The sequence below is a fragment of the Solea senegalensis genome, linkage group LG3 (assembly GCF_019176455.1).
Source record: "Solea senegalensis isolate Sse05_10M linkage group LG3, IFAPA_SoseM_1, whole genome shotgun sequence".
In the NCBI taxonomy this organism is placed as follows: Eukaryota; Metazoa; Chordata; class Actinopteri; order Pleuronectiformes; family Soleidae; genus Solea; species Solea senegalensis.
The window spans coordinates 27,166,368-27,183,279 of record NC_058023.1 but is presented as its reverse complement, the minus strand read 5'-3'; the positions used below and the strand labels follow the sequence as shown (position 1 = coordinate 27,183,279).

Here is a 16,912-nt window from a genome sequence, read left to right as displayed (position 1 = left end):
ATCCCAACCCCCCCCATTTCCATTTTGCCTCCTGTTTTTATTTAGGTGAGTAAGACAGAAGGAACAAACCTGAGACACTCGTGACCCTGCGTGAGTGTTGTAACTTGGTCTAGAGCTACGCCAGCAGAAGGCAGCACCATATGCCCTCAGCCCCAAGCTGGATGCTCTTTCTGCAGCTTAATGTGCTTGTCAAAAACTGTTACTGTCATGAACCCCCCCGATGTTTTTTTTTCTCCCACAACATGGTTCGGAATAAACATTGTTTCTCTCTCTTGCTTCAGAGGAACAGTCCTCGCAGAAAACCTAAATACAACTCATCAATGATTTCAAGATGAACATTTCCGATTGTTTAAGCTTCTTAAATGTGAGTATTTTCTTTGTATTTCTATTTCTTTGCTCTGGATAACAAAGAAATCATTGAAAGTCAATCATTTTGGTTTGTATACAAAACAAGACATTTGAGAACATCATCATTTCCAGGTTTGACGAACACCAATCAACATTTTTTAAGGGTTTCCGATATTTTATGGAAAATAATCGACAGATGAATCGATTATGAAAATAATCGTTAGTTGCGGCTCTAAAAATATACTGCTGTGACTATAAAAAGCTAAAATTGTCTCAATGTGGCCATTTAATGATTATTTGAGTTGGCCACCAGCGTTAGCGTCAACGCCGTCCCACATGACGGTTGACTGTTTATGAGTGACAGCCTGACGGCTGAATGCAGTGCTACAGTAATGACCTTGCCTTCTACCAAAAGTGACCCTGTATCTTTAATTCGGGGCGAGACCCAAAAAAACAACACTTTTTTTTTCAAACTGGGACAATATCCATCTGAGGGTGACATAAATAGAAGCCACCATGCCTTCACACCACACTTAAACACCAGCAAGTCAACATACAGTTGTTAACTCGGCGAGGAGACTGATGGCAATAAAAAAAAAAAGAGAGAGAGAGAAAAAAGATGCATCGTCTGTGGCTGCTGTTCAAATGACAGCATGCTGTAGTTTATGTGGATAAACACACTGATAGGTCAGATAGTGTTACAGGCCAAGCTTACAGCAGTTTGGAGTGTCAGCTCAATTGCAGACTATTAAGTACAAGGTCATAGTCGAGACGACGGTGCCAAGTGCTGAGTTGTAAACCTGATGAAAAGACGTGAATTATTTTACATCGCTTTAAAATAAATACTGCGTACACAGGCCTAATGTTTGTCTTACAGCCGTGCACTCATGTGCCTCTCTCCGTTTCAAAATGTGACAGCCAAAAACTACACTTTCTGGCTCCTCTGAGTCATTTGTTTGTGGTTTCCAAACCTTTAGAAAGAAAGGGAGGTATAATGATGTAAAATCTAATCTTTCGAGAGCAATCTTTGCAAGATATTTCGGGCCTTGATTGCTTTGGTCTATGTAAACAGATGACCACATCGCCTGTTTTTAGCTTTCGCAGGAAACATAAAACCCACAATGGTGAACTTAGAGAGAGAGTTCAACACAGTGACTTGGTGCCTTGATGAAACTAGTGTTAAAAGGTAGGTCACTAACTGATTCTGTCCTCAGGTCTTCATGACCTCACCCCCTAATAACTGGCCAGCCTTGCAATCTCTCCCTTTCCTACACCTCGTCGCCTTCACCCCACCCTGCACAACTTTCTCCAGCCAAACACGGACACAGCGTTTTCTTGCAGTGTCGAGTCGGACTTAAGAAGTGACCCGGAGCGTGACTAAAAAAGTCTGATCTGTCTCAAGACTCCAAGTAACTGGGACACACAAAGCATCATTACCATGATGTGGATAATTACAGTGCAAAAGGGTGGCCTCTTAAGCACCATAATACATTCTTTTATCTTGAGAAGTCAATCTTTGCAGGGCTGACAGTTTGCATCGCATGATGCCGGTAAACAAATACCTTTTTCCGCAGCACAAAAGTGCCATTAAAGGCCAAAACTGTCAACACAAATTCCAGTCTTACTTGAGGGGGTGTGGGGGGACTTTAGAGGGTGCACGGGGGTAGCAAGGGAGGGAAGGAAAGGACTTGATCACTCCTGGTTGCTTTAACTTGCATGGAGGTTGTCATGGAAACATTTCTATGAAGTTGACAGGGATAAGATCTGGACATTTGCCATCTAATTGCCTAAAGCTTAGTAACGGGGGCCAAGTTATATATGAAAACACACCGTTAAGGTTATGTGGACAGACTCGGTGAGATGCTGGTGAGCCACTGCCCTGATTTTCTCACCGGTTTTTATCCCCAGATGCAGAAACACTTGGGCAGCTTGGGCGAGAGGTGTGTTTCATTACAGAGGTGTTGGGGGATGGAAGCAACTCCAAAGCTAATTCAAAAGTGAGCAAATGTTTCATTGTCTTGCAGCGAAACAGACTGAAAACAGACAGGAGTGATGTGATCTGTGCATGTGCATCCACTCTCTGGACTTTCTGCACACGGTCGTTTTGGACTTAGCCTCCACTGTCTCTGCATTCAAGTTTCCCTGGGACAAAGCACTTTCCACTTAGTGAAAGCAACAATTTTAGATAAAAAAGAAAAAAAAGAAAATCATGCATCAACCAGTGTTCAGTGAGCTGAAAGCTGAATCTTAATTTAGATAAATGATTGAATTGAATGACAAGGTATACACATTAATCCTGTGGAGGACATTCATTTTCCTATTACCATAATGTAGAGCACGGCCGCCTGATGATAAATGCAGCAATAAAAAAATAGATGCAGAGTGGGGAGAGTCAGGGTAAAAAAGTGCACTGCTCCCAACCACCAGTCAGTCATGGAGGGAGACTAATAATGGCACGTCTCTCTCTCTCTCACTCTCCATCTCTTTCTCACAGCATCCCGTTTCCCTAAATCAAGTGACCCAACTGACCTGCCGCACACACACACACACACACACACCAGCCTGACAACAAGTAAACAAGTGAGCAAAGGCCATTTTACACATGCTTTAAAAAATAATTACTGCACCGCCTCGACAAAGGCGGTGATTGTGCATCGCCGCTGACATATTTCACTGGGGGCATTTATTGCCGTCTGGCCTTTGAAGAGTAAGAGCTACTGAGCGGTGGCCCACACCTGCATAACTGAGGAGGGAACACCTGTGAACCCTGCGGCTTGAACAAGGAGGGTCGATGCAGCTAATCCAGGGGTGAAAACTGATCAGAAGACAGGGCCTGGAGAGTTCAGCAGCTCCCACTGCCTTGTTAGCCTTTCTTTAAACGGGGAAAAGAAAGTTACATCTATTGATTTTTTTTTGGAGGGACCACAGTGATTGCAAGAGAACAGTGACAAGACACAGTCAGTGTGAGGGAGGAACTGAGAGGAAGCTTTCCATGTTGAGCTTTAATTAGGCCGAATTTTAGGCTAATCATCCTGAAAATCGATACTCTGCCTGCAAATCTGTTTGTTTTCTGGACATCGAATAAAGATGGGACATAACAAAATGGAGCAAGCAAGCATGGTAAGGTGTTGATTGCTTATAATCATAGATAGTGATGAGGAACCACTGCAGCCTTGACTTTGTATTTTATTTTATTTTTAGTGCATCAGATTGAGCTTTGTAGTTTTGTCTTTTAAATCACACAGGACAAATTATGTTCAACGTGTCGTAGGCGATAATATCCTATCACATATAAAACATTTCAAAATGTAAATGCCCTTACATTTAATGTGCCATTTTCTATACAGATAAATAATATCTGTAATGAGTCGTCGTAGTCATTAGTGTAATGTAACGTCAACCCATAAATTACAGCAAACTGTAAAATAGCTTTTAGTGGCATTAAATGAGACATAACATGCTCTTTAAAACGCATTAAGATCAAATATAAATCTAAAGCTATACATCAAGAAGGACATTATTGGAGCAAATTTCTGAGGTGGTTTTAAAAAGCTGTTTCAGACTGACTCACTTTGAGCACTTGAGGGCAAATAATCAATAACTGTTGATGGGAGAACATCTTTAAAATGAAAAGGTTGCACACTGTGCACAAGTCTGACTTTAGAGAGTCAGCGTTCAGAGTTTGGACCATGGCAAACGCCTGCACGCTTCTGACATGGACATTAAACATGAAAAAGACGAATTATCCGCAGTAAATGGGACATGTTACAACAGCTGCACGGCAATCAAAGTAAACACAGGAAGTGCACGCGAGCAAACAAACAAACGTCGCCAGTGAAGTTGCAAAAGCGCTCGTGAAGTAAGTTGTGGCCACGGCTGTCCACTTCCTAAATCTAGTGCACTGGACAGAGGAATACACACACACACACACACAGAGTCAAAGAGAGTGAGCAGAGAAATAAAAGCTTTTCTTTTTTAGGGGGCGAGAAAAACTTACCAGGAGCGAAGTGGGGAAAAATGGCAGGTATATATTTCCTCCTCGCGTCAAAAAAAAAAGTCAAAAAGGGACACGCCAGGTGAGAAGTCGCTGTCCTCTGTACTCGCAGAGATCTTCACACGTGACTGCCCAAGTTCACCATAACGCAGAGAAAAGGAACAACAAGCCTCGGAGTAAATAAAAAAAAAAACCGCTCAAATGTGCCACACACACACACACACACACACAAACTGCACACGCGCGCACACTCTCTCCCCTCTCTCTTTCTGTCTCTCTCTCCTGCTGCTGCCGCTGCTGCTGTCTCCCGTCAACGCCGCTGTTATTACTAATGCAACAGAGGGGAAAAAGCAGTACACCGAGCCCCGATTGAATGACGCGCAATGCGAGGAAGAAGCCGCTTGTTTTTTTCTCTCTTCTTCCTCTTCTTCTTCTTCTTCTTTTTTTTTTACCCCCGTTACGATTCAAACACACATCAAGATGTATCCCAGCAAGCAAGTATATTTGGGACTAGAAACCAACCCCCTAACACACACACACACACCACCACCACCCCCAGGGGAGGCACTTGCTTGGTGCGTGGAGGTGTGTTGTTATTTTTGGGCGTACTGCGACCCCGTGCGACGTCAGCGCCACCTCCAACGTAAATAACCACACACATAAAAAGTTTTGTTTTCCTTAGTTTGGACACTATTTGTTTTAAAAAAATACGCGGGTTTGTGTTACTCCATGTGTTTTCGGCGGCTGGTTCAAAGCGGCTGTTAAGCGTCGTTATTGTTGGGGGGGGGGGGCTTGAGCCGGTAAACCCACCGGTAACGGAAAGATGCTTCCGACCCAGAGATTAGTGCGCACTTTGCTGCACGTGAGAAACGGGGCTTCAAAAATCCTGGAGGCTAAACCGATCAGTCGATTAAATGACAAAATCAACAAAAACACACATAACATTTGAAGTGTGTGAGAAATAATTAAAAAAAACATTTTATTAAACAAAACATTCCTCCTCCTACGACATAACACGCCGACAGTGAATGTGTCCGCTTTTTTTAAAACGTTTTTCATCAAAAATTGTTTTAGAAAATTGTTTACATTTACATGATTTTGTTTGAAAACAAAACATATTCTAAGATAAATGGGGGGGAATATGGGCATTATTGGGCAAAATAGAGATCGATTTTGTTTACATACAAACAACACAAACAAGTCACATCTGTAAACGTTCAGTATAATTCGCATTTTTTTTGTGGTGGCAAATACAATTGTATAATAATCATATTTATTTATTAATTGATTAATTTGTAGATTTGTTTAGGGTATTCTAGTCGTATAGAAGTGTATGTATAGAGAAACTGGATTTCAGTATTGTACATTTTCACGCAAGCATCCTTAAGTTTAGATTACGTATTACTTTTTCTAAATGTCGTCGTACTGTTACACATTGGGTGAAAAGTATTTGCACTGCTTGAATGAAGGGATTTTCTTTTCTTATTAGCTTTTTATTCATAAAAAGAGTAGATTCGATATTTAAACAGTGAGCAGTATTACAATTGTTATATATATGTATATTCTGTATGTTTTCTTCACGTTCACGGTCAAGAAATGACTGACCAGCATATTATCAACCAGAGAAAAGAAAGGATGTAGCGACATCATTTTTTTCAAAACATGTAAAAAACGTGACAAGTGAATCATGTCTCATTTCCTCTGATGTCAAGATTTACAATCCTATATGTGTTATTTGTTTTATGAATGAATGACTGTGAGAGAATACATGGATTTGAGGTTGGGTGCATTCGACTCTTTAAATTAAAACACGGTTTATATTATATTTAAAACATGTGCATGTGAGTCAGTGCCAACACATTTTTTTTTGAGCAATTAAAAATATCATTTTTTTATTATTAGCTTCCTTTTTTTAATCCTTATACTGCTTGTAAAACCTTTTCCACCCCACATGGGTGGACATGGTATTATATACTGTTCAATTTATTGTGCTTTGCAGTTTTAATATGCAATTTCATATGTCGTGTGCTGGAAATTAATACATTTTGAAAATGTGCGAAAAAGGGGCCTTTACCATTTCCTCTTGCCAAGTGTAGGTAGTTCTTTTTATGTTTGTTATGAATCGTGATTGCCATTAAAATCCTATCAAATGAAAGCAGGAGAAAACAGCATTCGAGAAACGATTAGACTGAGAAGGGGGAAACAGGAGTGGAGGGACTTGTGATCGTCTGCTGCCATCTACCGACCACTACTGGTAATGCAGCCTGCCCAAGGTGACAGTGAAAACAAAGGGCTGTAAATAACTTGAGGGGGATTTTTTTTTACCCCTTCCATTTCCCACCTACATTTTTCTGACAGTGTCAACACTTGGAATTCATTATCACAGGAACTTGAAATGCTAATTAACTTAGTTAAATTGTGGTCAACGTTACATTTTACTCACATTCTCATCCCATAGTGCCATCTACTGATACTTAGTGGACATGCAAGTTGTCCTCCAGGTTCAAGATGTCTACAAAAGAGCTGTAAACATTTAAAAAAGAAGCTGTTCTGTATTGTTGATTTCATTTTCACAGCCTGTTATACAAGTTGTGTGTGATATATTCTTAAGACCCACCATATTTTCTTGAGAATGGTAGGTGTAAGTTTAAAAATTATTAATACTCATTAAAGAGATTGTATATATCTGATAACTTCTGATACAATTTTGCAATTACAAGTAAAAGACAAAACAGAGGGATCTAACAAATACTAAAGTATGTGTAGAAGATATATTGGATTAGGGGTTAAGGATTGGTTCAATTAGACGAGTCCAGTCCTCTGATCCAAGATGCAGTGAACCTAAAAAACGAATGGTTGACTCCAATGTCGGCGATAGCAACTGATCTGTAGAAAGATTCCTTCGTTTCTTCCAATCCACGAGGCACTTCAGCAGAGCCGGCACTTTCCAACACAAGTGCTTGAACTGCACGGCTTCGTGTAAATGTTTTTAAACGGACCAGAAAAACAAAACAAACAAAGTGTTATCTTTTCCTGCAAAACAACTGAAGAGCTTCGTAAACAATTTACATCGAATCATTTAGATCAAATGACATCAGGGGATGACAAATTGAGTTAAAGAGAATGTTTTGATTGCATTTGTTTAATCAAAATATAAATGAACACACAGTTCGAGGTTCTCGAGAGAAGAACTGATGACTCGCACTTCTACTCATCATGAAAGAAACTTAAAGCTTCCCAGCTTTAAATGATATAAATTATTTCTTTTTCCTTTCAGCTACAAAAACATTTATGTTCAATCCATGTGTGACAGCAGATGCGCTGCACATACGAAAGTGTGAGTGAACGGGTGTGAATGGGTGAATGGCAAAATTGTTGTGTAAAGCAGCTTTGAGTGGTCATCGTGACTAGAAATGCGTTATATAAATACAGACCATTCACTTATGCACTCTAAGTGGATGGATATATAAGGCAATTTGGGTTTCAGTGTCTTGCCAAGGAAGGGATACATTGGTATGCACACTCAAGGAGCTGGGTGTCAAACCTCCAAGCTTCATTCAACCACTGCAATTCCATCTTATTCATGTATGTCTATGTTATTTTGTTTTTGTTTGTTTGGTTTTTACATTTTTGTCCTGGTGTTTTTATGTGGGAACTGTGCACTAGTGAATGTTGACAAGTGAAATTATATAAAACACATTTACAGAGCAAAAGATAAAGCAGGTTTATAGCACAATGTGTACATTGTCAATGCTCTCAGATATAAGGTATAAATAGCCAGTGCTGATTTTGGACAAAGGTATGCTCACACAGTCTCTATTGTTGCTGTGCTGCAAATGTCCAGCCACAAGGATAGACAGTTTTTTGGGACTGCATTGACCCCCCATACCCCATCCCAGAACCTAATACAGTACACATATGTCCTTGGCATCCATCCCAGACATCAGCCTGAGAACGTACACGCACCTTGCACCCTCTCACCCCAAAGCTCCACATTGCTCAAACCCCAAATATTTTAAGATAACTCATTAAAAGCCCCCTGTTCACAGAGACTTTTTTGACCCAGAAATGTATGTTTTTTTGTTTTTTTCCCCATCATTTTGTTGTTCCATTGTTGTCTTTAAGTTTTATTTTACGAAAGATACAATTGAGTTTGTTCGCTTGCAGGAACAACATTTAGATAAGTAGGCCATGCACTTCAAATAAGGATCTTCGAACAACAGCTTTACTTTAACTCACCTCTGATGTAATAGCTATGTTTTCATGCATTTATTTTGTTACTTGCATAGATATTGTGAGTGGATAACTGAGAGAATAACCAGTCTGCCATGGTCTAGTTATACGTGTCCTATTAATAGGCCTTGGCTCAGGCTCACAATGTTCAGCTGTAACCGAACTCCATCTGTCAAGTCACGTCCTCTCTCCTCTACAGTGTCACTGCAGCCAGGCTCGAGGCAGTCTGGTCTGTGCCACCCTTAAAGCCATACAGACGGCCGGACTGGCAGACAGCTGCCTCGCAGTCCATTGCACAGTATGGAGGCTCTGTATATCCAACCCAGAAAAGAGGATGGGCTGATTACAGAAGAAAAAGAGCGCGGGGAAAGTGCAGAACAGGAAGCAGAAGAAACAGAGGCCCTGTCTCCGTTGGGCTCCACCACAGACGAAGACACAGACGAAGACTCAGAACCGGAGCCCCCACCTGTTGCTCGCAGGAAGGTGTCATTTGCTGATGCATTCGGCCTCAACTTGGTATCAGTTAAGGAATTTGACAATGTTGACGTCACAGAGCAACAAGGCGACTCGCCTCCCGAGAGGGAAGCAACCTGTGTTTTGGAGGAATTCCACATGATATGTCTGTTTACGGTCCCTTCATCCCAGGAGGAGCTGGACCAGAGACTGCAGGAGCAGAAGGTTGAGCTCGAGAGCATAGAGCTTCTCCCAGGAACCACCACTCTCCGCGGTATTATCAGGGTGCTCAACCTCTGCTACAGTAAGTATGTTTATGTACGGATCAGCCTGGACTGCTGGAACAGCTACTTTGACATGATGGCAGAGTATGTTCCCGGATCTAGTGACAGGAAAACAGACAGGTTTTCTTTCAAATATACTCTGATTCCTCCCTCTGGGAAAGAGAGGACCCGAGTGGATTTCTGCCTGCGGTACGAGACATCAGTGGGCATGTTCTGGGCTAACAACAAGGAGATGAACTATGTGCTGTTCTGCCACAAGAAAGGACCAGGGAAAGAGCATGGGCGTCCAGAGGTAGAGGAGAGTAACAGCTACAAGGGCAAGCGGAGCTGTCTCAAACTCAACAGGTGACAGAATTTGATGTGTCTGATGAGTCTTTTTTTTTTTTTTACAGATGCCACTGAATGACAAAGATGAGTGGAGACAATCATGTAACCTCTTGTGTGTCAACAACACAGCAATCAATATTTAAAAATAACATTTCTTTCAATAACTTTTTTAAGAGAACAATGAGACATTTACTACAGTGTTTATTGAGAGCAAAACTTCCCACTGCTTGCTGGCTGGCTTGTGTGTTTATAGTAAGCGGTTATGTAATGATTTGGTGCTGGGTGTCTGAACTGTAGAACACACATTGCCCATTTAAGGTCAAGTATCTCTCCACGTTTCTATGACATCCCATGAGGAAAACAGCAACAAATGCACCCTTGTTTTGTTTTGTTTTTAAATCCTCTGTCACAAAAAGCTGCATACAAAATCTCTTCTTTCTGTGTTGGGAATTAAAGATCCTCACTGTGCATTTATGCATGTTCTGAAAGACATGACAATGTGATGATGCATTATGCAGATACATGCTTACAATGTTCAGCAATAAGAGTGTGAGGTAAGTGCTGATGCTGAGAAAAAACAGCAGTGTAAGTGTTGAGGATGTGACGTCTGCAAACCATACAGTATTGATGAGTGTATGTGATGCTGTTACAATCATTTTTGAATCACAGGAGGGGAAGTGCAGTGGAAAAGGCTGAGGAGTCGATTAACACAACAACAGTTTCTGCAGGTGTGTTTTGGTGCATGTGCGAGTGTGTTTGTGCGTGTATCTGTACGAGTGTGTGTATTTGCATAAGTTTGCAGGCAAACTCTGACTCTTTTGCATTGTCAATCACTTTGCAGAAGCACTGGCCACTCATTATGCAGAGGAGGCTGTCAGAAAGACAATGGACAACACAGAGATACAGTCATTATTGTACCATGAAGAACACAAACCTCTGGTAAGGTTCTCGTTCTCGTGAAACTGTCCGGGAACTGACTGAAGTAAACACCATGCATGTGCACGTGCAAATGTAAACCGTAAAAATAAGGTGACAAAATAAGTGTGTTCTTACAAAAGGAATGAGAGGCAACCGAGCAGGAGATGCACGTCATGCTGCACAGTGTTGAGCAAGTCCCAGAACCTCAACTAACCTGATACTTGAGAACACGTCCGAAATCACATGTGCAAAATGTTAAAAATAAATACAGTACCGCAAAAGTCTCAGGCCACAATTAGTTGTGTTGTTATAGCAATGCGACAGTGAGTGCATATAATTATTTCTCACTCTCTTTATGAGAACAAATCAATAAAATGCAGGAAATGTGCAAATGTGACCTTACAGCTGAACAAGAGTGAGACCATGGACCTTTTACACGTAAATAGAGTGGTCAGTGGTACCACCTGTATTTGTCCTGCTAAGTCAAACATGGCTTACATGAGGTTGACTCAAGACTTAACTGAGCATTACATACACATTTTGTACAAGTACATACATATATATATATACACATATACATATACATATTTACATATACTGTACATATTCATATATATACATATACCATTATTTATAGCACGGTTTTAAGATACCATTCCATTTAAAATGCCAAAGATCACAGATGCAAGTCCATTTCCCCCCAAAAAAATCAGCAAACTAACTTAAGATTTGGCATTCAAGCTGTTGTAAAGACGTCTGCCATTCCTCACGGAAAGCACCTCCCACAGTGGGAAATTCCATCATTAAAGCAGCTCACAAAAACAGTATAAAATGCAATATTAGTTTAGCAATACAATACAGGCTATGTACATAATAACATTGGAATTGGCAATGGTTTTATTTACCAGTATGACAACAATCCCAAGCAGTCTGCGAATACAGTGAAAACAGCTGATAAAACACAGATATTAATGACATAGACAATATGAGATCATCTGGACAGAAGAAGAAATAAAAGAGCAGCCTAAAGCTAAAGAAGAATTCTGGCAAGTGCTGAAGAAATCCTGGTATAATATACCAAAAGGTGGACAGTTTCCCCAAAAGTGTTCAAGATGAGCTAAATACCAAGAGAGTTTGTATTATTTTTATGGTTATTATAGTGTACGAATTTCGTGAATTGTGTACGTATTTGACTGAAAAAGAAATATGGATGACGACAAAACGAGTGGTAGTTTAAGACTTTTGGACAATACTGTAAACTTGATCGTGTAAACAAAATAGTGACTGTGTGCCCAGGTTGTGGCAGCGTTGCAGTTCATTGCATCAGCACGTTACTCATTTAACTTCCTCGTGAAATGGGCCCTAACACCCACAAATTATTTTGGCTTCGAGCTCGTGTTGTGGTTTAAGTAACAGATGACCTTAAAGACAAACAAACTGTATGCTTGTAGCTTTGACACTTCTACAACTAGTTCAAGCATAAACACTTGGTTTGACCTTTGTCCTTTCTGACAGGTGGATAGCATAAAAACCTGGCACAGAACACCCCGTTTGGCACGTCTACAGGATTCCCCATCCCAGAAGAGACAAGTACCAAAGACTTATTCACATGACTTCACCACTGGCCAAAAGGTCTCTCAGCCCACGACAGCTGCATGGAGTGAATCTGCGAGCGCTCTCTACAACCAGCGAAAGAAACCCACCGACAGTCCACAGGTTCTCACGTACCATCAGATCCCTCTGCTTACGCTGGACTGGAAAAGTGACAAACGGCAGCCGTGGGGAGCTGCTGACGTGGACGACATTTGGAATGAAAGTGCTAAACCGACCAAGTCAAAAGCATTCAAAGAGGATACGCCTTCTATTAGTGACTTGTGGGAGACCTTTCTTAGTGGCACAGATGATACCAGTGATAAAGAAACATCAGTGTGTGATATATGGCAGACGTTTCTAAATGAGCCAAGCTGCAAGGACCATTCCGGTGTTCCCGAGTCAGAGTGGCTGCAAAGCGCCACATCGGTGTCCCCCTCAAATCATAAGGAGCCCCAGATGCAATATTTAGCAAGCAGTCAAGCGTTCCAAGAATTTCAGTTGGGGTTGGATACAGCCACCTCTTTGCAAGCAGAGACCTCAGCGGCATGTCACCCACCGTCCGACAAATGCGAAGCATCGCTGTCTGATGTCGCCTTGAACACTGAAGCCCACCTGCCAGCAGAGGCATGTGTCAGCGGGCCAAGGGATGACAACAGAGAGACACAAGATGCGTCCCGAAGGTCACCGACAACCTCTGCAACAGACACTTCAACAGACACTAGCCTCCAGGGGGCAATGCCCGTGTCCGGGGGCACTGTTGACAGTTCAGCTGAGTGTCACGAGCATGCAATCTGGGAGCGAGCGGGAGAAGGAATAATAGGAGTAGCAGAAGGTATAGGTGGAGATGAGCCTGTCACACTGTACACAGCTAACTTAGTAACAAGCTCAGGGGAGTTGAAGACAACAGACATGACAGCAATGGCAGAATCTCAGAATGCCAGCAGCGTTGATATGATCTCCCAGGGAGCAAGGCTGGATGAGGGTCTTTCTTCTAGTGGGGAAGAGGAGGTTACAGGTACTGCACACAATACAACGGATGACACACTGGCATTTAGGAAGACAATCAGACAGGGGACAACGGATGGGGAGACGGTTGTCTTTTCCACATCCAGACAAAGAGCAGTGGAAAAGATCATGACAAACTGTATGGAAAATAAAGTATCTACAGCAGAGGAGATATTTAGGCCACATAAAACAGGGGGGTGTGAAATATCCCAGAGTTATGCAGATGAAAAACACGGCGAGGAATTCAGGCTGAACCGCAAGAATGAAAATCCATTACAGGAGAATGAGAGAGATGAAAATGAAATAAGACCTGCACAGTCACAGGCACACGAATTCAATCCAAGCCAAACATATGAGGAAAATATCAGACCGAGCCTCATAATGGGAAATGAATTCAAATTGAATGAATCAGAAAACAAAGGCACGGCATCAGGTAACAAAGACCTGGTGGGATTCAGACAGGCACAGGTTGAAAATTCCTTTTGTGCTCAAACCACAGATACAAAGGGACCAATTAGTGCAGAATCTGAAGTATTTTTAGTTGAGGAGGCACGGCAACATAATGAAAAAGCTTTGCAAATAAATTCATCAGTCTGGCAGGAGGGAGACGCACCAATCATTGCGGAAGTACATAATAAACATTCAAGGCCAAATAAAGCAGAGGAAGACCTGTATGCTCAGAAAGAGGACGCGGAGGAGAACTTGGTGACAGTGATACAAAAAGAGGAAAATGCACTTAAACCAAGACCAGGTGAATATGAATCCGTCTCAAATCAGGCGGAAGGAGCAGAGAGTTTGAGTTGCAGTGGAATAATTGTAGAGCGACAAGAAACAAACCCATCACTGCAAAGCACACACAGTGTGGAGATTAGAGAAGGGGTCGAGGTCCTCGAGAGTGACCGCAATACAGTCGGCCCTTTTCCCGCAGATGAATGCGACCAGAATGTGATGGAGGCAGCAGAGCTGAGAGTGGTATCATCACAGAACGTTACGGAGGGTCGGAGAGAGATTGTAGGCAGTGAAATGAGCCCAGGAGGAGTCACGGCGAATGAGAATCTCGCAAGTCGAGACACTCAACACCAGCCTGAGACAATAGAAAGAATAGAGGACGATGTGAGTCAGACAGTCAGCGATGAAAGAATGAGTATTGGAAAGCTGGAAATAGAAGCAAGAGTTGAGTCGATGGGTCACGTGGAGGACCCTCAGCGGGGGAGCAATAACGTGTCAGCCGAATTAAACCCAACACGTGTTGAATACAGAAAACTGTCTGAGGGAACAAAAGACCCCATTACAGCAGAAAGTACTGTAGCACGTGAGGTGGAGGAGTTGAGAGTGGAGGAGATATTCATAGAAAGATTTGGTGAAGATTTGGTCAGGAGGATTTGGGAAGAGGTGTTCAGTCGCAAAGTGCAGGACACAAATATTATTATACCTGATAGCACACATAACTGCAATCTTCTTTGCCCGGAAGGTAATAACTCGGGTGTATTCTCTTCAAAGGATCAGAGTCTAAGATTGTGTCGAGGCCCAGAGCAAACCACAGCGAGTGGTAGCAAAGAACTCTCCCCGACACAAAGTAGTCACTCGCTCATCGCAACAAATAAACCCCACTTTGGCAATGAATTACAGACAGATTTCAACTTGAGTGCTCATCTCAGTCGAGATCTCACTGCCACTTTAACTGCTCTGAGTAGGCAGTCGCTGGCTGAATCAGCTCAGAGCACCGGCTCTCCAAAGAATCAGGAAAACTGCTCTCAAATACGAAAAGGATCAGTCATCCAGCAGGAGACAGGTAGACAAAGAGAAGACTGTTCTGGGCAATTAAAAGAGCCTAATGGTCTCGTATGGTGGAGTATATACGTGCTCACTCACATCACCAGACTTCTAATGTGCACCCTTTTAGTTGTCGGATTTTTTGTCACCCTTTTCCTCTTTGATTTCCCAGCGTTCTGTGCGGCCTACATGTTTTCCCTGTGCTGGTGGTTTTATAAGTGGAAGACACACCGGGCGGAGGTAGTCAAAGGCACGAGCAGAGAGTTCGCAGAGAGACGAGAAGGCGCTCAAGAGCGTTTAATCAACAATACATAAAATGTAAAATGAACAGAATCGTCTTCCATATTTTCATACTGCATTTTCAGACTGGCGTGGCTATTGTTGCACCTTAAAACTCTTGCTACCTTTTGTATGTGTCTCCCAGTAAGAAGTAGTTCAGGCGCAGAGTGATTATTATTATTTTTTTTTTCCTTTCTCTTTGTTGTTTTCACTGGTGAAGTGACATCACACACAGATACAGTATATATACAAACAGACAACCATTACACTGAACAGAGACTAGGGCATTAGGATAAAGCCGGTATAGGAAAGAAAGAAAGAAAGAAAGAACAGAATACTGTAGAAAACCAGGGAACTCAGGGGTTGGGAGAAGTCATTTTTACATTTTGTAGCTGGCAGTGTTACTTAAGTATCCGAAATGGTTATGAGATAATAAAACTTTGAGATTGTGATTTTAATTAAACTCCTCATTTTAAAGTAGAAGGATGTTGTTTCTCTGTTGTTGGTTATATTAATTGTGGACTTAACTATGGACTTAAATTGATGTAGTGGAGAAACCCGCAACTTCTGCATTAATTATCAGTGAAGTGACGGTATGGATTGGTTGTTTGGGAATTGGTGATAAAGATTATTGTTGTCAGACATGGTGCAGGTGAAGATGTTGTTGTTGATTTGATCGGTTTTCCAGCAGGCTGTAAGAGAGTTTTTACGTGGATGTCGTTCTACGTCTAGCATCATGTTGTTGTACTTGTGTTTTTGGGTCTCATTTGAATATTTCAGCTGGTTTGTCAAGAAGTTGTGAGGAAAGATAACGCGGCGACCTTTTGGATTTTTCATTTCCCCCGAGATTCTATTTTTTTCCCAGTATAATTGAGTTGTCAGCGGCTCATGTAACAAAAACTATAATGAGTGTGAGTGTAAGCTTGGTGCGACATTTGAAGTCATCCTGTTTTCTTAAATTCTGTCAGTGAAGAGGTGTAATTGACGAGTAGAGCCAGGGAAACATATTAAGTCAGCATCTTCATACATTGGCTAAGTTGTTGCATTTGCTGATGTCAAAGTTCGGCAGATAAATTATAAAATTGACACAATTTGGCCTTTTAAATCTGTCTGGTTCTTGTTAATCAGTGATAACCAAAAACTCTTAACAAAAAAAAACTCACAATAACTCACTTGTTGTCTTAGTCCATTCAGATTTATGTGTATGTTGTGTGTGTGTGTGTGTGTACATTTGCTGTGTTTTATGGGCCCAATATTACTTGACAGTGTACCTAATGGAACAAAGTGACTTACCTAGCTTTTCTTCAATAAAGGAAATTCATGTGACTAAAGAAACCGGTGGTGAATTTGTGACACTGCATGCTCGCCGCTTCACAACGAGATAACGGTGGAGACAGCCGATGTAATGGTGTTTTAAGACTTCATACCTGCCACTGACCCGGAGATGATGTCCTTCACAGACCAGAGGAACAGTCAGCAGTTCTTTGTTCTCGGATTTGCTGTAAAGATAATTCAGACATTTAGAGGAACTTCTCACACCAAGAATAAAGTCCAGAATTATGACCACGTTTGAAGCAAATCATCTTAGGAAGTTTCAACAATTTCATATATCTCTGCTCTTTGTGGTGCTATATATATATATATATATACTGTATATATATATATATATATATATATACATATACATACATATATATATATATAT

At 41.5% G+C, this 16,912-nt stretch overlaps 2 protein-coding genes across 3 annotated transcripts in view; one reads left to right on the top strand and one right to left on the bottom strand.

Annotated features, from left to right (window-relative positions):
- The window catches only part of foxp2 (forkhead box P2), a 94,907-nt gene extending 90,462 nt beyond the window's left edge, over nucleotides 1–4,445 (bottom strand). For both annotated transcript variants that reach the window (XM_044021052.1, XM_044021053.1), the window contains exon 1: nucleotides 4,346–4,445. The gene's annotated coding sequence lies outside the window, so the exon portion shown is untranslated. The remainder of the gene's footprint in view (nucleotides 1–4,345) is intronic.
- ppp1r3aa (protein phosphatase 1, regulatory subunit 3Aa) lies at nucleotides 3,319–16,533 on the top strand. The gene is made up of 5 exons (XM_044021040.1): nucleotides 3,319–3,468; nucleotides 8,775–9,657; nucleotides 10,309–10,367; nucleotides 10,481–10,578; nucleotides 12,073–16,533. The coding sequence occupies exons 2-5, from the start codon at nucleotides 8,876–8,878 to the stop codon at nucleotides 15,241–15,243; spliced, it is 4,110 nt and encodes a 1,369-aa protein (XP_043876975.1). The 5' UTR covers nucleotides 3,319–3,468; nucleotides 8,775–8,875; the 3' UTR covers nucleotides 15,244–16,533.
- The last annotated feature ends 379 nt before the right edge of the window (nucleotides 16,534–16,912 follow it).

Excerpts from the sequence above, each read along its gene's own strand:
- ppp1r3aa (XM_044021040.1), top strand. The coding sequence starts at position 8,876 with ATGGAGGCTCTGTATATCCAACCCAGAAAAGAGGATGGGCTGATTACA. Across the intron at positions 9,658-10,308 it reads AGCTGTCTCAAACTCAACAG|GAGGGGAAGTGCAGTGGAAA; the intron begins GTGACAGAATTT and ends TTTGAATCACAG. Across the intron at positions 10,368-10,480 it reads CACAACAACAGTTTCTGCAG|AAGCACTGGCCACTCATTAT; the intron begins GTGTGTTTTGGT and ends ATCACTTTGCAG.